Below are 21,463 nucleotides of genomic sequence, written 5' to 3' on the forward strand. Positions count from 1 at the left end.
ACTTTTCATCATTTTCCCTTTAAGTGTTACTGATTTAAACATTCAAGTCATATCGTATGACACTGCTTTTAATGTAAACAATAATTGTCACAGTTATAAAGATACTTCATAGTGTAGTGCAAAGCTTAAGACTGTTATAATGCATTCTGGCACTGAGTTGTTTCCATTACAGCTTAGAGACAACAAACAAAATAACTTTGATTCTAAAATCTAAAATCTCCTCAACGCCAATGTGAATCATTAGGAGACACTTCATCAGTCACATTTACATTAATTCTGTTTTTTGTAAACATCCACAGTACATTTAAAAAATATACATACACAAGTGTGCTTTAGTGTATATTTTACATCAAGAGTATTAAACAAAGTTGTATTTGGGGAGATTTGATAATGTGAGCTATAATTCAATGCAATGCTCAATGCAAAAACTCAACTCCAGCTTTGTTTAAGTTCAACTGTCCTCTACCTCCTGCGATTTATTCTCTGCTAGTGTTTTCAGTAACAGTGGTTGGCCGTTTGCCACGGTTGCCAGGAAACAAAATATGTGCCCATTAGGATGTACAGATAATGACGAGGTGGAGGTTATGCAAGCAAAGCAGAAAAAAAGAGCACACATTCCCAGGAAAAATGGGCTTGAACGTGTTTCTCTGCTCATATATCCGTGAGGCATTTTATCTCTATTGTTGTATTGCCAACAAATAAGGGTTTCACAACATTCCTGTAGGTGAGGGCTGCAGACTGACTCTTGTCTTAAACTTGCGGCTCACCCCACAATCATAATTACATATCTTCCTCTCACCTGTAGTTCTATTTATCCATCTAGATTGGTTTGTTGTGAGTTGGTGAAATTTGGAGATATCAACCATAGAGATGAATGCCTTCTCTTGAATACAATACACCTGGGTGACACTCAGCTCACCCCCAGCAATGTCTCCTTACAGATATCATGACCCGGTTACTCAAAATAGTCCACAGCCCTTGTTGTAAGCAGTTTCATGTAGGAACGCCGTATCGCCACGCAGAAGGAAGCGCATCTACTCATGGACGAGAGGCTTGTGCATGTGAAAGTGCAGGTTGTAAACATTAATGGTGTCCTCCTCAGATCTGAGCTGAAATGTTAGCTAGCTTAGTTAGCTTAGATTGCACACCACATATCAATGAACAGATGCACTCTTCCTTCTGCGCAGTAATATGGAAAGAAAATAGTTCCTGCATGAAACTGCTCACAACAACGTCTTTGGGTTATCTTGAGAAGCTGGGTGAAGATTTCTGGAAAGAAACGTTGCTTTTTCCGGCGCTTTGAGCACCAAAAGCCCAACGCCATCTAGTTCCATTATATTTAAGAGAAGACAAGACATCTCTACAGCCATTATCTCCACAGCTTGTCCACTCACACCGAAACAATCTAGATGGATAAATAAGCACTAAAGGTAAGAGAAAAATATGTTTTTGATTTCAGGGTGAGCTGTCCCTTTAACCCAGGTTTGGAAACAATGTATACAACCACATCTCCTTCATACGACCAGGATTTTAGAATCCAGACTTGAACTAAATTGCCAGTGAGAAAGCATCATTAGTTAGAAGTCAATTCCTAAAGCAGGACCAGAAGAGTTTGAGTCCTGATCAGAACAAATCTGATCACAGAAAACAGAAATTGTAATCATTTCTTTACAAATGTTAGAATACTGTGAATGAGATGTGTTAACCTTTGCCATTAGCTCATTTCCTTATTATTCCGTCTGCAATTAATGACTCACAGTGTGACATGTTTCTACTGATCCAATATCCACTCCAGCAACTTTTTTTCCCTTTTTTTTTCCTTCTCGCTGCCGAACTGTTGAAACATCACGTTTTCATGACGTGGTGATAGCCAATCTGAACAGACACAACAAAAACTGCTGCTCAGACTGTTTTGGTAAACAGTCTGCAAGAAAAAACACAGGTTTGCTGATCAGTAAGACAACGAGCGCAGCAGCAATAACTCAACACTTCAAATGTCGACTGTATGTAGGTGAGAAGGAAATCCGACGAGATACGATCTACATAGGCTGATGTAAACACTGTGTAGGAACGCAATGGGGTGAAAGGAAGATAAAATTAAAAGAAGGAGCAAATAATCATGAGTCACAGTCAGCCGTTTTAGTGTTGTGACAGAAGTCTAAATTTTCCGTTCTGAAACAAGAGAAATATTCAAAACATTCTGTGTGCAGTGGAATTTAACTTGAAAGCTCCTCACAAGTGTGGTTGAAATATTATGTGGGCAAAGTCTTATAAAAGACATCGTTTATCCCGGATTCTTGAGAAACTGGATAAAACAGGTTTCAATTTTGAAAAGAAAAAAGATTAAGTATTAAAATCTAAAGTTATATATTGATGGAGCAGGGTCAATCATACAAAATTTCGATGCAACCTCCTGCGCCTGTACTTTTTTGATCAAATACGTTTTTTTCCTGATATTACTTAGTGTTTGTCAACACCGTCAGACACCATAAAAAGCTTATTATTCCTATTTATTTAGGCTTACATAGATTCAAAGCTTATAAAGTATTATGTCTATACCATAATTGCACATATATTCTATTAAATGTTAAATATTCACTTTTGCTCATTTTTATACTACTTCACATGTACAACTTTAGAAACTCTTACGTCATGCAACTTTTATAATTAGCATTAGATATACAAAATAAGAATTTTGGACAAAAAATAATTTTTCATTTTAAAGGGAGAATTACTTTAATAAATCAGCTACATTTAAGGAACAGATTGTGAACTAATTCATTTCAATAAATAAAAAAGTCCATCTGACCGTGGTGACTCAGACCTGACGGTGTTGACACGGAGCTGTTGGTGGTGACTGAGCTCCAATTACAACAAACAATTCACCACTCAAGTCAATGTTGCATTGACTAATATTAATGCAAGCATTATTAAATATATATAAATTGACAAATATTCATGCCAAATTGAAATGTTATTGTTCTGCTTAGGGACAACTGGTTTTGTGGGTACTGGGCTGACATATAATCATCTAAATTATAAAATTATAAACAATAAATATGTTAAAATGTTACACTTGTGCAAAAGGCCCACAGATTATCAACCATGATTGTTTTAAACAAGAAAATGTGATTCATGTGACTTTTCTCCATGGACATGTTTTTGCCGAAGTCTCAAGAATCAGGTTTATGTCAGAGTCTTGTGTAGTTTATTAGACATGAACGCACATGTTGAAGTTGGTGAATTATTAATTCAGCAAGATTATACCAGACAAACTAGGGCCGTTACACTCACAGTGGCTTTACGATTGCTCAGCACCCATGTTGTGTCATCAGGGAGCGTCATCAGCACACACACTCTGACTTCATCAATGTCTACATTTAGAACAATGAGGCAGGATTAAACAACTTCTGGTGTGGTTGTACTTCATACCAGAAGTAGTAATAGTTCCATCAAATCATGTCTGTTAAAGGGGAATTCCATATATATTTGTATATGGTTGTTGTCTCGTCTCGGTCTCATCAGGATGGTCAAGATCAGTTAAAAATTCAGCCACAACCTTGAAAGTAAATTCTTACTGGCAGCTTTCCACCGTCTTCTTCCTGCAACAACTCAGATCTAGCAAGATTACAGAGTGAGACGTCTCCTTGAACAAGACTTGTGTTCCTGGTAAAAAAAAAAAAAAAAAAAAAAAGGATGTTGTTATTTAACGAAAAGGTCTATCTCCGTAGGAATCATTACCGTAATGTTGTCAGACACCTCAGCCTGTCATTGGCAGGACAGACCTTTGATGTTCATAGTTGCCCCATTGAATTATCTTACAGCCATTGCAACTGTGTTGCAGCTGTCAGCTGAGGCGATCTACTGGACTGATTCCAATTATTTTGGTAAGCATGAATCATTTACGCACCCATAAATAAAAGGGCCAAGGTTTAAAAATACCAGAATTCCCCTTCAAACCAGCCGTCTACTGACATCATCTAAAGTTCAGAGACTTGTAGAATTAATGCTAAACTGGTTTGACCGTGCTGCACCTTACTAAGACACTTGATGTTGTTGTTTTGTTTAATTTGTCGCCCGTCAGTTTGAATGTAAAATAAAACGATTCCAGATGTAAACTCCTACAACATTATTGCTTTTAACTTAAATTGTGTAGGTCAGCCTGTCATAGATGTTTTTCACACATAATAAACTGTTCAATGCTCTTGTTGCTTAATACCTGATTGTGTTTTGACCTGTATCACCCTTTTACTCGTGCGTTCTTCGCCTTTATCTCTGCGTGTTGAGTGTTGCAGGTCGGTACACAGGAACACCTGGGTCAGCGAGAGGAGGGCGACCTCTGATGATGTCAGCGGCCTTCTCTGCCATCATGATGGTCGGAGCGTTCAGGTTGCCGCTGACGATGCTGGGCATGATGGAGGCGTCGACCACGCGCAGCCGCTCAAGACCGAGAACCCGCGTGTTCGAGTCAACGACTGCCATCGGGTCGGACGGCGAGCCCATCTTGCAGGTGCAGGACGGGTGGTAGGCGCTGTCAGCTTTTCGGCGAACAAAGGCGTCGATGTCAGCGTCTGATTGGACCTGAGGACCGGGCTGGACTTCGGGACCACGGAACGCATCGAAGGCCTTCTGGGCGAAAATCTCCCTGGAGAGTTTGACACTCTCTCTGAACTCCCACACGTCAATATCTAACGGGAGAGATGAAAGATGAGTGGATGAGGACAATTAAAAACTAGCTTAACTAGCAGAGCAGACGCATAGATCTCATGCTGTATGAGAAGACTAATGATGTTTTAGAAAACATTTTCTGCTGGAAGATGGAATGAATCTATAAAAACTTTTGATGAATTTGGCAGTTCACAGTTCAGTGGCTGAATCTTACCGGTGGAGAGATAGTTTGGCTGCAGGATCGGATGATCCAGAGGGTTGGCGCTCTTTAGCTTCAGCCAGCCGATGCTGGCGCTTCTCATTGGTCCGACATGAACCTGCAACACAGACATAAACGCTCATTTCTGAGATATGTTTTATATTCACACTTCCATGCCATATTTACTACTACAACCACAATTCCATTCAATCAATGAATTTGATGAGGTAAAACATTAAATATATATTGTCACTGTTCAACTGAGTGTCTGTCAAAAAGGATGTGCAAACCATCACATTCTGTTTTATTTATGTTGTGCCTCCTCTTCACACCTCATTAATTACAGTGTAGTCAGGCTAGGAATGTATGGCTTCATATCCAGAATGGAGAGGAAAAGAAGAATGATGACAACGACCAGTAACTCTTTGATTGTATAATATTATTTCCAGTTTGGGCCGCTAATGTTTTGCACTCACGGAGCTAAGCATTGTATGTATCTGAAAAAATAAACACCTGGTGATGTTTGAACACACTCCAGTATTTTTTCAACCTTAGACCCTATAATTACCTGGGTAAAAGATATTCCATCTGGTGCACAATAAAAACATCAATAAAAGAGAACCCATTTCTGAAGTTGACTCCATATTTCCCAGCAACCACTTCTTGTTTAAGAACCACCTATTTTGATGTATATATACAGATACAGATACCGTAGTTGGTTAAACAGATACATATAATGGTGTACTCACACCTCCATACCGATAATACAACTTTGTGTTTCATGTCCTACATTTAAACATGAACATATGTCAATTTTGGGCTACAGTCTCTGTTTGGATGAGAAAAAGGAGGCACAACTTGAGAATTAAAAAAACAATAGAGACAAATTATTAATTTTTTAGATGGTAGGAAGAGTTTTTTAAGGTTTGTGGGAATGCCAAAATCAGAACAGCATTACATGTTTTGGAAAGGCTTTTTGGCCATAAACTTTTCAATAGAAAAGGAGCACCTGGGTAGCTGAATTATCAAGGCCTGTGCCGCTGATTCAGTTCAAGTTCAGTCTTTATCTTGTATGTCACACCCATCTCTATCTCCTGTTTCCTGCCTGCCTCTTCACCTGCCACTGTCTATGAAGGCAAAAAATGCTGAATAAATTACAGAACATTTACTCTAAACTTTCTACAGTGGTGCTTGAAAGTTTGTGAACCCTTTCTCCATAAACATGACCTAAAACAATATCAGATTTTCACGCAGATTTTGTCTCATTTGTTTAACTGGGTCCTTTTTATCTACTTTTAGGACTTGTATCGTATTTATGCAGAAATATAGAAACTTTTAAAGGGTTCACAAACTGTACGTACAATGAAAAACTGATTTAATCTGTGTAGCTTCCATTAGTCAATTACACAGATTAAATCAGTTTCTTAAAAAACTTATTTGTGGAAAACCCCTGAACTTAACCACCCACTAAGTGTTTCTGAAATCATGACATCTAACTGCACATTCTTTAACCACAGATAACCCCCCTGATCATTTTGCTGGTGTGATATTTCCCTGTTGACATGAAAAAAAGTATAACATGACTTTTTTTTTTATTTTGCTGGATGGAAAATGTAAGGCATTAAAGATGCCATTTGGAGCAGCTCAATAGAATAATTAATTAAAAGGAGCGTATTTCATTATCTGATAATGATCATCATCTTTATTTATTGCTAGCAGGTACACTTCTCTGAATGAAGCTATAAATAACGTCACTGTACGGTTCTCTGGAAATTTCCTGGAAGCGCCAGTTGGTTAATCAATTCTAACTGTGGTTTTCCATGGAAAGGCCGGTGTATCAATGCTCCTTTGTGACTTGTGCATTATGTGAGAGTCTTATCTTAAGTTTCACTGAAACACACTCACCACAAGACACACACTTCATTGTGCATTAAAACAGAACCATAATCCTACATCCTGAAAGCTGCCCCAACACACGTACACCATGTTAAGACAAAGCCATAAACCTATGTATTAATGACAAAACACAGCGATTGTCTCCTAAACACGAGTCACACACACCTGATACGCCTCTATCTTTGAGGCAACTCGTCCGTGGTCGATGACCTGCGAGGGCAGGAAGTGAAACTGGATGTCAGGGTGTGTGACGTGTGGCCGACTGCGGATGAACCCTCCGCTCTCCAAGTGGGCTGTTGCTCCGTAACCTGTGAGTGGAATGGCGGGACATGGTGTCATGTGTGGGTCTTTAGTTGTGATGAATGTATTTTTAGTTAGTAATTTATAAGCAGTCACTAGATGTTGACCCTCCTTGTTGTGACATCACCGAACACCAGCAAACAATCTGTATTCTGTGCTAAGGTCAAACTTTCAAATGAAGGAAGCTGTTCAAAAGAGTCCTATACTTACTGCAGTGATTATGTTGTGACACACACTGTGATTTACAAACTGTTGCCAAATAGCAATTGTTTGCATGTGCCGAGTGCACGGTTTGTGTGCTATCATGCATCAACAGGTTGTGTTCATAATAGTGAAGTAGAAAGGCATAGCCGTAACTGACATTTCCTGTTTGATTAACAAGCATAGATTAAGGTGATAGTTCAGGTTTTTTGATGTGGGGTTGTATGAGGTACTTATCCCTAGTCAGTGTGTTACCCGAGTTCAGTGTTCAAAATATAGCAGACACTTAAACTGATATATTTTTTTTGAGGTGGGTCTTCTTTTCGGTGGCTAAAACACGTCGTGCTGTCAGTTCTGTCTAGCAGTACAATGCTCTGCTTCCCCGGTGGTGCCACACGCCGATTCTCCACACAGGGGGAGAGCTGGCGATCATCTACCGCAGGTAACACACTGACTAGGTAGTACCTCATACAACCCCACATCAGAAGACCCCATCTATCACTTTAAGCAAAATGTACTTAAACAGAGTGGAGGTCAAATGATTTCAAACATTTTCAGTAATAATGTCGGCTCAGTGATATAAACCCACAGAAATTCACTATTTTTGTAGAACATTCAGGAGTGTGAGTGTTCTCGTGTGTGTGTGCCTTTGGTTACCGGTGAACATCGTGAGCCACTCCAGGCCTATCTTGACCATGGTGAAAGGTTTCTGGGCCTTGTACAGGGTGATGGGCTGAGTGCACTGCTGCTGGACGTACAGCTCCAAATGATCCTGCAGGTTACTGCCAACTCCTGAGAAACAACCAGAAGAAGGAGAGACATGAATATAACGCATTCCAGGTGTGGTCTGTCCAGTTCAAATGGGAAAATGACTCACTCTATCAGTAGTAATTGATGTGTTCAATATATGCTATATGTCAAATATTTCTATTTCTCATTGTCGTGTGGAAATGAAGCGTTTTAAGTGTTTACTCGTCCTTTTAAGTGAACAAAACGTACCTGGTAAGTGCTGGACCACAGGGATGTCCAGTTGTTTCAGGTCATCTGCGTTTCCCACACCAGACAGCATGAGAAGCTGAGGGGAGTTGATTGCTCCTCCGCTCAATATCACCTCTTTATCTGCAAACACCTGAAGAGAGAGCAGTAAAATTGGTGGGTAAATCATTGAACAAGACTGAGAGCCTAGAGGCATGTTAGAGGCTCAGCGGTTAGGAATAGCAGTGCTATCAGATTTGGGCTGAATGAAAGGAAAAAAAAACCCAAAAAAACATACTGCGATTATTTTAACAGATATTGTGATTTCGATATGAGTCATGATGTAAGTGGTAAAGGTCAGTTTTGCACTTCATTTTCACTGAAAAAGGGTTAAGGGTCTGTTTCCTTACAACTGGAGAACATAACAATAATGATAATTATACATTTTATTTATATTGCACTTTTCATGATACGTAAAGACACTCCAAGAAGGAAATAAACACATTCAAAACATATATGGAAAACAGTATCATCTGAGAATAAAAACAGTTCTGAACAAGCGAGTTTTGATTGATGCTTTATTGAAAAAGTTGCAGCTCCTGCGATTTGGGTGTTGCACAAGGCCAAATTGATTTTGATAATATTCGTATGTTATTTCATAACATAATTTTCTTTTAAAGGTCCAATGTGTAGGATTTAGTGGCATTTAACAGTGTGTTTGCAAATAAAACTGAACACCGCTCATCTCATCCTCAACTATGGCGGTCAAAAAAAAAAAAAAGAAGATGTGAAAGGCTCTCTCTAGAGTCATTGTTTGGCTTGTCTCTTCTGGGCTACTGTAGAAACATGGTGGAGCAACATGGTACACCACCTCCCTCTGTAGATGTAAAAGGCTCATTCTAAGGTAACAGAAACACAGGACCTTATTTTCAGGTCATTATACACTAAAGAAAACAAAATTATGAAAATTAAATTCCGTTTCTGCTTATTGATCCTCCTAAATCCTACACACTGCACCTTTAAAATGTTAAAATTCTATCCACCTACCCTTTTCTTTTGTCCATCCTGTGTGTACTCCACACCCACAGCGCGGTTGCCATCAAATAGGATCTTGGTTGTCAGGCAGCGCACCTCCGTCTTCAGGTTGGGTCGACCTAGAGCAGGTCTCAGGTAGGCGCTGGCTGAGCTCCACCTCTTCCCTGGACAGATTCAGGCAGTGAGACGTAGATGATGTTAAAGGGCTAGTTCATGTACAAATACTGCATTGATGTTAAAAGTGTTACAATTGGTTATTTGTTAATCATCTTTAGATCCTTTAATTCAAGTGGTCTCTTTTTTCCTTGAACCTTTATGAACTGTCATATCCATCCAGCCGAGACCCTCCTGTTGGTACCCATTCATGTCGTCAGTGAAAGGGTATCCTGCCTGCTGCCCCGCCTCAATAAAAGCCTTGTGAAGGGGATGGTTGGTCTTCCCTCTGGACACATGAAGAGGTCCGCTGCCTCCCCGGTACCTACAGCACACACAACAAACATACACTTGATGTGTCAAAAAGATAAGGGCAGTTCCATTTATAATCTATCTGAGGAAATCATAAAAAATGGTTATCAATGATCAATACTGCTAAGTGCAACCTTTCTGCAGACATTTGGCAGACATCAGATAAGCCGGAACATTTCATTTCCTCTCATGCCAGCAATCACCAGTCAGAACATGTGAACAGATAGTTGTGATAGTGTTTACCAACAAGAGATTTTGATCTACAGTGATGATAGTGTGCTGTGATGCTCATGTAGCCAGATTCTGCAAGAGAAGATCTGCTTTGTGCCACTGCAAATTTTTTGATCACCAGGGACAAGTCTGTGGGACTGAGGCACCGAAGTTCCCCTCGAACTCTGTCCATGCATATTAAAAATGATTTGCAACTAAGCCAGAAGGTACTTCAAAGCCTTTGGATGTGTCCATATATTTTTGTTCAGTACCTGTTTTCTCCCAGCTCATGACACTGGGCCTTCCTGAAGTAAGGCAGACAGCGTTCGTATTCCCAGCCCTCGGCCCCCTCTCTCTGCCAGCGGTTATAGTCTTCAGCATGTCCACGGATGTACACCATGGCGTTGAGTGAAGAGGACCCACCCCACACACGGCCCCTTGGCCAGTACAACACCCGGTTGTCCATGTGGGCCTGAGGTAAAGTGTGGTAGTACCAGTTATACCTAAAAGAAAGACAGCACAACATCAAAATGTAACCAACATCCATCAACTTATCAGTTCTGAACAACAACAAATAAAAAATGTGTTGTTCTGGACTAATAAATATGATTTATTTGTTAAGATTACACACATATATATCCACTTTTCATTTATTGTGGCTTTAACAGCATAAAACTATTTTTGAATTTTTGACCACAGAGACCCGTCTTTCATATTGACAAAGACTGGAACTTGAGTAAATTGTATGATGTAACACGTTTTCTGCAAGTACAGTGTGGCTGCATCCACTTTGAAACAGTGTAGTGTTCAGTAATGAATGACAAACATAATTGTTTTATACTGCATTGCAATAATTCAAGTACCGTACTTGTCATCACAGAGGTTGTAGGTCAGTGCAGCTGGCATGTGGATCTTCCATGACAGTCGTAAGCTGCCCAGCAGCATGTCCTTTGGCCCAGCCTCCAGCAGCAGCACAGACTCATGGGTGTCCTCACTGAGGCGGTTGGCGAGAACGCAGCCGGCTGACCCCGCTCCAACAATGACATAACTGTAGGAGGGCGTGTTCTGATTGGCTGCAGGTGATGATGAAGCCTTCAAATGAGCTGCTGTGGCACTGAAGTATCTGTAATGGTTGGCCTGGCCCATGTTTCTGGGCCTGCGGACAAATTGACATTCGGGCGAACAGGTGAACTGGCACCTGCCATCCTTCATAAATCGCCCCCGAGTCACAAGTTGTCGGGCTCCAGTTCGGCCTAACATGAGCAAAGAGGACATCCTGATTCTGGCAAGGTTTTCTTCATTCACTGTAAATCACAAAAACAAACATTAAAAGGTCCCACATTGAAGATATTGAGATTTAAATGTCATTTTTGCTTATAAAGCAAGTTTAGGAGCTTTACTGTGAAAGCATCAAAACCCTCAATCCACAGAGAAGAGCACACAGCCGGACTTCAGAAACTGTGCCTTTAAACAAGCTGTCCGGACCTTGCTTAACATTGTGATGTCACAACTATACAGTCACCACCCTCAGCAATGTCCACAGCATGGCAATGGTTGTAAAAAAATCTGCAGAGCTGCTGCCAAAACATGGTGGGTGGTGCCTGCTCGGGCCTTTGAGAGCTGACCAATCAGAGTAGACTGGCTTAAAGCGACAGGAGGGGTCCTTAAAAAGACAGGCACTTATGCTGCATTCATGTGCTCCTTGGATGATCTCACTTTCTGCATTTGGAAATCGTTCTTCAGATTTCAATGTGTTCATGTGCGTCAAGTTGAAATGCTGAATTAATGGACGAGTCTTTGCATTTTTATTGCAACACATTGACAGCTGTTTCCGGTTTTTGAGTGACAAGGATGACACAACATGAAATGCATTTTACAAATATGCATATATTGCAAATATGCAATATGCCACGTTTTAGCGTCATATGACGTCAACTTGGCAGCATGTGTACCAACATTTTCTCCCACTTTCCAAGTTGTTGCTCCAATTTGAGTGGGTGTTGACATGAATTTCCCCAGGCAGAAATGTTTTTTTCTGATTAGTCCGACACCACATGAACGCACCATAAACAGAGAGAAGGTGAACAGGTGCTGCAGCAATGACAAGGATGAGGAAAATGTGTTTTTTGATCATTAAAGCATTGAAACATTTTTGCTAGACACCCAAAATAAAAGAATGAACCTGATGATAAGCATAATATATTGCCTTTCAAGGACACAGTGAGGCGGATTAAGCTGGAACTGGAAGTAGCATATCTGGTGACGTTGAATGAAATTTGAATGTACAAAAATAACGCTCACTGTGTGTACCGTTGTGCAAAGTAGGTCTATGCAAACTAGGGGTAACAGGGAGGCTTTTGGTTGACATTTTATTAATTATTAATCAAGCCACTCTTTGGCCTTCTCATGGTCTCAACTCAATCCGTTTCAAATTAACAGCAGTTCAATGAACAACTAGAAATACCTGACCTGGAGCCTGTTATTGGCCATGGTTTACTCACTGCTGTTAAGAGAGGTTGATGTTTCTTTCATTACTTTTGATTCATCAAATGCTGAAATTATACTTCATGACTCTAAGATTATGTTTAATCAGAAAACAGAAAAGCTTGTGTGTGTGCGTGCGCGCGCGCAGGTGTGTATAAGGGGTCAAAGATCAAAGCAAATATTACAATACACTATAAATATTTTATTGAAGAGCCTTTATGCCACAGGGAAAATGTAGTATTCGTTATCTTCAGGAAAAGGCCAGACTATCTAACTAGGTCATGTGGACAGTGATGTCAATAAAAGTGTTATTGTCAAGCTGAGCTCAGCAAACAGCACCAAATGTCGTTATGGACCTATAAACAAGTGTGGTACACACAGACAACACGTGTGAAACAGCTCGACGTGATTAGTTCCACATTCAAACCTTCAGTGTTTGTCTGAATTTAAATGTTAACGGTGAAAGGCCAATTTCGCAACCGTTAGCTTATCAGTGTCCGCTGCAGCAGACACATTTCTGCTCGCTTGAAACACATTTTAAAATGTTTACATCGCTTTAAAAGAAGCTGAAACTAAGTGTTAAAACCTGTTGTCAGCGCTGTCGAGACTTATTTTCTGGACCGTTACGTTTGTTTTGTCGGATACACGTTACGGTTCGTCCGACGCTCGCAGCCGTCTGTCTGCGGGCGTCGACACGACACGACTTGTAAACAAGCGAGAAAACTTTACAAGTGAGTTAAAGTCAAGCCGAGCTGGTCCCCGAGCAGTTTGACGCCTCCACACACAGAAAGGCACCGGAAGCAGTTGAATTTAAGCAGCAGAAAAGCTTACCTTTCTGTTTTCGCACCGAGGCTCCACTGAACGCAGCCTGCGGGGAAACGACGCTGCGCTGAGCTTCCGATTGAGTTGAGGGGAAACTTAAGTGAGGCTGTTTATGGCACATTTTACTGCTCACAGCCTCAACCACGTCTTAAACCCACTGCCAAATCTGTGACACCTCTATTCCACCCGTGACGACGCACAAAGAAGTGACATTTTACTGCTTTTTTCACATTCAGACAACAAAAAACACCGTTCTTGTCATGTCTGAACTATATTATCCCAGAGTCTCATTAAAACACTGTCAGATTTGTGAACGAGGACAACTGGGGGGAATTGGATGAGGATGAGGAGCAGGGTCTGAAATGATAACAGTTGTTTTAATAGCTTTTCTGCTTATGTTTTCAACAGAGGCCATGTTGTTAGATCACTGTAACTGTAACATGTAACATTTTCGCAATTGAATAAAGGTTTCACAAGTCTGAAACTGTGTTTTAAGAGTCTTCAGCCTCTCTGGGATTATCTAGTCCAGATCTGACAAGTCTTAATGTAGTTGTTTATGATCTGGATGTGGTTTCACAAATTTGAAGCAGGGTTTTAAAGAATCTTTATCGTATCATAATCTAGCTCAGATATGAGCAAGGGGTGGGTTATCTGATCCTGGGATCAGCTGCTGCTGTCATTTTTTAGATTCTCTGGAATAATCTAGTTCAGATTTGATCAGTCTGAGTAAAGTGGTTTTTGATAGTCTGGACGTGGTTAAAAGAGCAGTGAAATGTCCCTTTTTGCCTTTTCACAAACAGAATATGGGTTGTGTTTTAAAGAATGTGTATCTTCTTCTGGGATGATTTGGTTCAGATGTGTCCAGTTTAAAGTGGTTTTAGAAAGACACCAATGTTGTCTTGAGTCTTTGACTCATTTTCACAAGAAGAACAACGTTTTCATAATCTCCACAGTGGGTTCAGACAGCGCTCACTCAGGCTTTGAGCACCGGTCCCTCTGCAGAGTTAAGTTTTCCTTAACTTTTCTCTTAACTGCAGAATCAAGAAGCAGCGAGTCAGCGTCGTGCTGATTGGTCGAGCCCCGCGGTGGGCGGGTCCACGTCGAAGGTGGTATACTCCTGTCTCTCTGAACCTGCGTTCATTCAGGGACACCGCAGATGAGAGGTCACGCAGAGCACTCGGACGGTCTTCAGGAACATCTCTCTCTCTCTTCTTATTTTAAGGATTTTTGTTCAACTTTTTTAGGCCAGCCAGTTGGTGATGATGTGGGGAGTCACACTTACTTTGGTCTCCTTTGTCTTGGTCCTGGCGGCATCACATGAAATTGTAAGCAAGGACTTTATTGACTAGGTTCATCGTTTCAGTTAGAATTAAAAGTGATTCACCTGTAAGTGACCTGTTTTTGTGGTTTCTTTGCAGCAACGGGAGTGTCGTGAAGTTTTTGGTATGTTGTGATGTTTATCATTCTTACTCTGGTGTTAATAATATCATGTTCTTTATATTTATACATTATATTATATGACACAATAAGATATAATGTAATATTAATTAATGATTAGACACTACATTCATACATTTTTTAGCACTGGCAGCTCTTTCAGTCAGGAAATGAATTTCATTACTACCAAATAAATGCTAATGAATATGAACAACATCTAATTGCATTACCACTTCATATCTATACATAGACATACACTTTTAGTTTTTGTAAGCTTTCTAAGTCAGTCTTGCTATTAGTTTTTTGTTTTTTTCATTTAATTTTTCAAAGAAGGTCCATTGATTTTTCTACTCTGCTGCGCCTGACTAAAATGTAATACAGTGAATACCTTCAGTATGGTTTTCATCCCATTTTATAACTCCCAAGTAAAATGCTTTTACACTAAATGTTCGCTGTTGTTTCACATAAACTGTAACAGAAAGTACAATATTCTTCAACATCCACATAAACAGAGAACACCTGAGTATATCTTAGTGAATAATAATGAACACATTATCAATATTTGGATCTCTTGTGGTTCCTTGTTCCAGATCTTCCTCCTGTCCGTAATGTAACTCCATCTCCCCCAGCGGACTTGAAGGTGGAGCTGGTGACAATGGGAGAAACATATGCGATAAACATAAGCTGGGCGATTGAGATTGATGGTAGGTGATGACACTTAGAAAACCACTTCATGTTGTTGACTTCAGGTAGTTTACAGCAAACATGATGCAGCGTTCTCTGACATGGCACCTTCAGAGTTAGTCATTAAAGGTGCAGTATGTAAGAATTTAAGATAATTAACTAAATTTATCAACAGTGTTACACCTACGATGTTCATCCAGAAACTGAGGCAACACATTTTTTTTTACATGACAAACAGGATTTTAGTATGGTTGAGGTGACACTGCACTATGAAAAAGGTAAAAACATTTACATTTAGTTATTTCACTGGTCGCATCGGAAGTGAAGGACACTGACTAGACAATATCTGAAGGCCAACTGCTATTTTGAACATTTGATCTCTTTAAACCCTGACTTTCTGTGTCTCTGCAGGTAGTGTTGAATCTTTGACAGGCACTCGGATCATAGTCCAGGGGGAAGGAACATACCACTGTGCGTACAACCAACCTTTTGCCAAGCTGGATCACACTGGGCCAAAGCAGGTATCGATTGATCATGTTTAATTAATGATTGTCTGCACAGCATGCGTTTGAAATAAAGGACCTACCTGGAGGATATGTGAGGTTGAAAAGATTAAAATCATGTCATCTTTTCAAATCTAGATATGGTTTCATTATTTAGTACAAGCAAGCTCTGGCATCACCTCCATCCAAGCTGCCAACCTCCCTCTGCCTCCGCCGGGGAGCGGCCCCACTTACAAGTTAACTAGAATCACTATACCAACCCCAAAACCTGACCCACGTAAGTTCATTTTTTGAATTCTCAAAAAATATTTTATTAATGTCTCCATGTAATTGTACTTTAAAAGTATATGGTAATGAAATGCTACATTTTTAAGGCTTATTATGAAAACCTGTGATGGGTACAAGATATGTGGGGATAAAAATTTGTTTTGTTTGTTTGTTTGAGTGATTGCTATGTTGTTTCCATACAGGTAGTACGACACCAGAACCTACTACAGTTCCTGTAGGTGAGCGAGCGATCTCAATACTTGTGCCTGTGCGTACTGTATGTGTGTATTATGTATAATACTGAACGACAAAGATGTTGATTATTCTATCTGAAATAATGCTTTTTTAATATTTCACTCCAGCTATGGAAATTTATTTCAAAGGTACTCCAGAAGATGACCCTGTCAAGCCCACCAGCATAGCGGTGGCCATTTTTGGAGGACTGGCCAGTTTGATGATCCTGAGTTCCTGCTACATAATCTGTAAATACAACACTTCTTACATGTACATTTAATGGAAAGAGAACCAAGGAACCAAAACGGCAGATGATAAATGTGAACAGATGCTCAACTTAATGCTCTCTACCTCTGTGAATGTATTAAACAAATGCCTAATTAGCAGAAGTGCTCCCTTGTAGCAGATGTATGGGCTCCCTTGTTTGTTGGATATGTCCTCAGCTACTTGGCTATTGGACCAAATATTTGACACTTGCTTCCTTTACAGCGTATTAAAGGAAGTGTATTTACAGCGACCTTTCTGTCACTTTGCAAAGGAGCTTAGTTTAAACTACTGGCTAAAATTCTTGCTATGCTGAAACCTCCCAGATTTGAAGGTTGAATGAAAAGGGAAAAAAAGATGGGCTTTCAACTAGCTATTATTTTTATTAATGATTATGCTGCTGATAATTTTTCACGATTTATCCATCAATATTTGAGTCTAAAAAATGTCTTAATTGTTGAAATTGACAAAAAATGTCATGACTCTTCCTTTACTATCATAAATGATGAAGAAAAGCAGCAAATTCTTAAAGGTGCAATATGTCAGAAATGACCACTTCTTCAATTCATACTCCAAACAAATGGGGGATAGCATACCACCAGAGTAACTGCTAACGGCTGCTAACTGTAGCTGCCGTCAGCTAGTTAGCTCAGTTAGCCGTGCAGCGAATGGTCTGAACTGGGAGCTTGGAAGAGTGTTACGAGACAGGACCGGTCTCGTCCTGTCTCTTATTTCTTCATATTCTGTTATTAATTTTAGTTAGTTAGTTAGTTAACGACTCTGTAAGGACACACCCACACAAAGTTTCATTCTCCCCTCTTGGATGAGAGGTGAAACGTTTTCAAGAAACTCAAACAAGTCCAGTGGCCTACGATAAAGGATTAGAAGGATAAAGAAAAGGATAAGAATTACCATGACCTGGATGACTGAGAACCTTCATCGACATTTAGTTACTTTATTAGTTAGTTAGTTAGTTAGTTAGTTATTCCACTAACAGTTGCTGCTCTACTGAAAAGTATTAAATTCTAGCTCACTACAAATTTCCCAAACAAATTTGCTTCCAGAGTCTATTGCATGGTACCTGGTGCTTGACATACTGTACCTAACCTCTCCTTTACTATTGTTTTGTATTTACAGATAAAAGCTGTGGAGCCAACTTCGCCTCATCACTGGGCTTCAAAGTGTTGCCTGCATCTCCCATGGTTCCTGTCCCAGTCCTCGTGGTGTACCCTGCTGAGAATTCAGCCTTCCAGCGGGCCGTGGTGGCCCTGGCAGAGTTCCTGCAGTGGCATGGTGGCTGCAGCGTGGCCGTCGACATGTGGCAGCAGGGGAAGATCGCAGAGCTGGGGCCCATGCGATGGCTGGCAGAGCAGGCCAAGGCTGCAGACCGAGTGCTCATTGTCTGCCCACAGGCACAGACTGTGAGTTTCCTGAAACATTTCTCGTTTATTTCAGGCTGTTGACTAGGGGTGATTTTAGTGATGATCTCTTTAATTGTATTGTTGGTAATATGATACCACTAATCAACTGGATTCCTAGAGCTCCTCTATCATGTCAAATAAGCTAAAAATTAATTTTCTTTTCTTTTCTTTTCTTTTCTTTTCTTTTCTTTTCTTTTCTTCTCTTCTCTCAGCTAAGCGACTCTCCTCCAAACCACAGCCTCCTCCCAGAACCCTCCATCCCAGCTGCGGCTCATGACCTTTACCCTCTGATCCTAAACATGGTGGCGAGCCACGCAAAGAGCACCAGCGACTTGGATAAGTTTTGGGTCGTGCAGCTTGGTGAGCAGCAGGCCAAGAGGTCCAGTAACCTTGCACTGGAACTGAGGGCCTGCAAGACTTTTCATCTGATGAAGGACTTGGCGAAACTGTGCAGGAGTCTTCATACCAAGTGCCAGGGTGGCAAGAAGATATCAAATCTGTTCTTCAAACCAGGGATTGAAAAGAGTTCAGTGAAGTTAAGGGAGGCAGTAGAGAAGCTGGGAGGACATCAGCCAGGCATTTTCAGGGAGGTGGAACCTTTGAAATCTGTGGTGACCACCATCTGAACACGTGCAGTGAAAATGTTTACTTTGATAAGGAGGATAGGTCAGAATAGTTCATTGATAAACAGCTGACAGTTGATTTATTTTATGTTTTTTTACTGATGTCACAGACCTGTTCTTATTTCTGCTACCAAAACAGTGACCTGGACAACGCTGGGTGGATCTGTGTCTCTGTCAGTATTTCATATGTGGTCTAGTGCCTAGTCAACGTCAAAGTTGCCCATTTTGTCTTCCAAACGTGTTTGTTATTGATGAAATTTGGACCTCGAGGGAAAATTAAACTTGTTACTCCATTTGTTCTTATGTCAGAACAATATGACTTGACAGCTTTTATGATCTACTGTAGTCAATATAATCTAGCAGTCTGGATATATTTAATGGTGGCTGGATGGGGCTTTTCTATGTGGAGTAGTTGCCTGTTCTACAGTTGCATTCTGCTTGCATACATCTGCTTGATGTTTGTTTTTATGTCTATTTAAGAGTGTTATATTGTGTTTCAGTCCCCAGAAGCCTTACCAGGGACAAGAACTGCAAATTAGCCATGGCTAGAAGTCCTACATACATTGCATCGGTTGCATTAGTTAATTAGATGTAACAATGCCTACATGTATTGTCCCTGTCATATAAGATAATAAATGAATATATAAATAAATAGATAAATAAAGAGTTCACAGTGAGGACTGGAAACATTAAGTCTAAAGCATTAAGCTTCTCTGTCAGTGTATGCTGCAGTATACATAATTGGATATCAAATATTGTGCTTTTATGTTGTCCTTTTGAATTGTGTAAGTAGTGGATGTATTCTTTAAATTAAAAGAGAGATGTCAATAAAATAAAAGAACTTATCAGAATTTAAGCTGGATGTTCACAAAGAATATGGAGAACAGTGTAGTCCGCTGCAGAAGTCAGCTGATGATAACTGGGCTCTCTGCCAAAGCCATAAGCAACAGCTGCATATGCAGCACTATACAGTTACACTATAAATACACAGCTCAAATGATGTGATGGGTGAAAATTGATACAATTGTTTTTCCATTTAGTGGGGATGTCAATTTTTTAAAAACAAACCCTGAATGGGGGCCGAGGGTGTCTGGTATGATCAATACTATATGAAAGCTAATGTTAGATATTGTAGTCTGACTCTAGTTTTGCTTCTGTTATGCTACACTATGCTTTGATTTTCTGTATCTGAGTTGAGTGAAGAAATGTGTATTTGTTCCTAGTCTACATTAAAAGTAATAGCTCTGTCTTAATAATGTATGACCTTTATCAGAGGTTTACTTTGACGGTTTCCTTTAATATTTCACAACATTGTAGAAAGGGATTGTCAATGTCGATGTGTTGCATCAGAGAGGGTTTTTTACGCATCGGAGGCCAGCGGCCCACAGATATACCACAACTATTTAATCATTTAAAGTCAGCTTTAAATTAAACTGCTTGATAATTTATCACTCCATTACTCATTTTTCATATATTTCTTACCCCTCTATATTTCAATTCACATGCGTTTTCATCACCTCCAACTTTATTCAAACAGATACACAGCAGGTAAACATCATCTTATGTACATCACCTGAGTCTGCGATCACAAACACGCCAGGGGGACCAAAGCTTGTAGAAAACAAATAAAAATTAAGAAAAAATAAAGAAAAAATATTCAAATGATTAGCAACAAAGGTTAAAAAAAAAAAAAAAAAAAAAAAAAAATCTTTTTAGTACATTCAGGTATAGAAAAAAATGTATTGTTTGATACAAGGACGAAATTTTGATTTCAGAGGTGGGGGGGACACAAGTTCTTCTAGTTGGTTGTGAATGCAGGAGGCATTCACAACATATGTTCTTCTACGCACGGAATTCTTTATTTTTATTTTTTTTATTATTATATCTTCCGGGTCAGAAAGTTTGGCCCTTAACTCCTTCAACATTTTTCAACGTATTCACTCCATTCAAAAACCAAAATATTCATCTCAATTGGGAATCGACCGCGTCTATTTTTCTCATTCATATCATTCATAGTTTCCGAGATATTCAGCGTTTTCCGGCCATTTTTTCCCATTCAAGCAGATTACGGAATGTTCAAAAAATCCCACATTTCACACTTTTTCAAGCATTTTCAAAACTCATCTAGTCATTCACACTTCAAGATAGAAACTCCATTCAAACTCTGAAATATTCCACTATTTGTCTACATTCAAGCCTGTATTCATCTTTCTCACAGCATTCATACTTTTTGCACAGTCGCAGTTCAAACATCGGTAACGTTTCAGATTTTTGCATTGGTGTGTATTGGGTGGATCACACTTTTTCAAGCATTTTCAAAGCTCAGCTAATCATTCACACTTCCAGATAGAAACTCCATTCAAACTTTGAAATATTCAACTATTTGTCTACATTCAAGCCTGTATTCATCTTTCTCACAGCATTCATACTTTTTGCACAGTCGCAGTTCAAACATCGGTAACTTTTCAGGCACTTTCAGATTTTTGCATTGGTGTGTATGGGGTGGAATGTTGAGAGCCAGAGTGGAGGAGCCAACTGACAGAGTGGGAAGCACCTCAAAAAAATTCAGAAAATCTCGTCTTCAACTCGCGCTTGCATCCACAATTTTCACTCCAGCAGAAAAATAACCACATCAGCTTGTAGGAAAATTCGTGCCGGTCGCTAGAGTGGTTCTCTGGAGCCAATCGGACAAAAACTCTTGGCTCAGTGGGCGTTTAACTGAAAGCAACACCGACCAACTGCCGCATCAAGTCCCATGTAATTGATAGGAAAAAA

At 39.9% G+C, this 21,463-nt stretch overlaps 2 protein-coding genes across 4 annotated transcripts; one reads left to right on the top strand and one right to left on the bottom strand.

Moving 5' to 3' along the window:
• Positions 1–83: 83 nt before the first annotated feature.
• On the bottom strand, positions 84–13,465 carry chdh (choline dehydrogenase). Of its 2 annotated transcripts, XR_014623553.1 has the most exons (11): positions 13,265–13,465; positions 10,818–11,253; positions 10,222–10,452; positions 9,586–9,752; positions 9,287–9,438; positions 8,264–8,393; positions 7,922–8,056; positions 6,929–7,071; positions 4,883–4,985; positions 4,220–4,688; positions 84–3,666 (listed from the first exon to the last, which is right to left on the bottom strand). XR_014623553.1 is itself a non-coding variant. In XM_084366588.1 (10 exons), the coding sequence occupies exons 1-10, from the start codon at positions 13,374–13,376 to the stop codon at positions 4,270–4,272; spliced, it is 2,028 nt and encodes a 675-aa protein (XP_084222714.1). In that variant the 5' UTR covers positions 13,377–13,465; the 3' UTR covers positions 84–4,269. The 2 variants fall into 2 exon arrangements, 1 of the variants encoding a protein (XP_084222714.1); XM_084366588.1 differs by having other exon boundaries at positions 84–4,688.
• A 678-nt stretch (positions 13,466–14,143) lies between these two features.
• Positions 14,144–19,929, top strand: il17rb (interleukin 17 receptor B). Of its 2 annotated transcripts, none has more exons than XM_084366505.1 (9): positions 14,144–14,580; positions 14,674–14,698; positions 15,283–15,396; positions 15,788–15,897; positions 16,018–16,156; positions 16,350–16,385; positions 16,509–16,628; positions 17,782–18,065; positions 18,278–19,929. In XM_084366505.1, the coding sequence occupies exons 1-9, from the start codon at positions 14,515–14,517 to the stop codon at positions 18,689–18,691; spliced, it is 1,308 nt and encodes a 435-aa protein (XP_084222631.1). In that variant the 5' UTR covers positions 14,144–14,514; the 3' UTR covers positions 18,692–19,929. The 2 variants fall into 2 exon arrangements, with proteins under 2 accessions (XP_084222631.1, XP_084222632.1); XM_084366506.1 differs by having other exon boundaries at positions 16,530–16,628.
• Positions 19,930–21,463: the final 1,534 nt, after the last annotated feature.

Source organism: Pagrus pagrus (genome assembly GCF_965226575.1).
Source record: "Pagrus pagrus genome assembly, chromosome: 11".
In the NCBI taxonomy this organism is placed as follows: Eukaryota; Metazoa; Chordata; class Actinopteri; order Spariformes; family Sparidae; genus Pagrus; species Pagrus pagrus.

Coding starts and splice junctions, on each gene's coding strand:
- chdh (XM_084366588.1), bottom strand. CDS start 13,376: ATGTGCCATAAACAGCCTCACTTAAGTTTCCCCTCAACTCAATCGGAA. Junction 10,453..10,817: donor TACAACCTCTGTGATGACAA/GTACGGTACTTG, acceptor TCTTTCTTTTAG/GTATAACTGGTACTACCACA. Junction 7,072..7,921: donor GTGGCTCACGATGTTCACCG/GTAACCAAAGGC, acceptor TTCCACTCACAG/GTTACGGAGCAACAGCCCAC.
- il17rb (XM_084366505.1), top strand. CDS start 14,515: ATGATGTGGGGAGTCACACTTACTTTGGTCTCCTTTGTCTTGGTCCTG. Junction 15,397..15,787: donor CTGGGCGATTGAGATTGATG/GTAGGTGATGAC, acceptor GTGTCTCTGCAG/GTAGTGTTGAATCTTTGACA. Junction 16,629..17,781: donor GAGTTCCTGCTACATAATCT/GTAAATACAACA, acceptor TTGTATTTACAG/ATAAAAGCTGTGGAGCCAAC.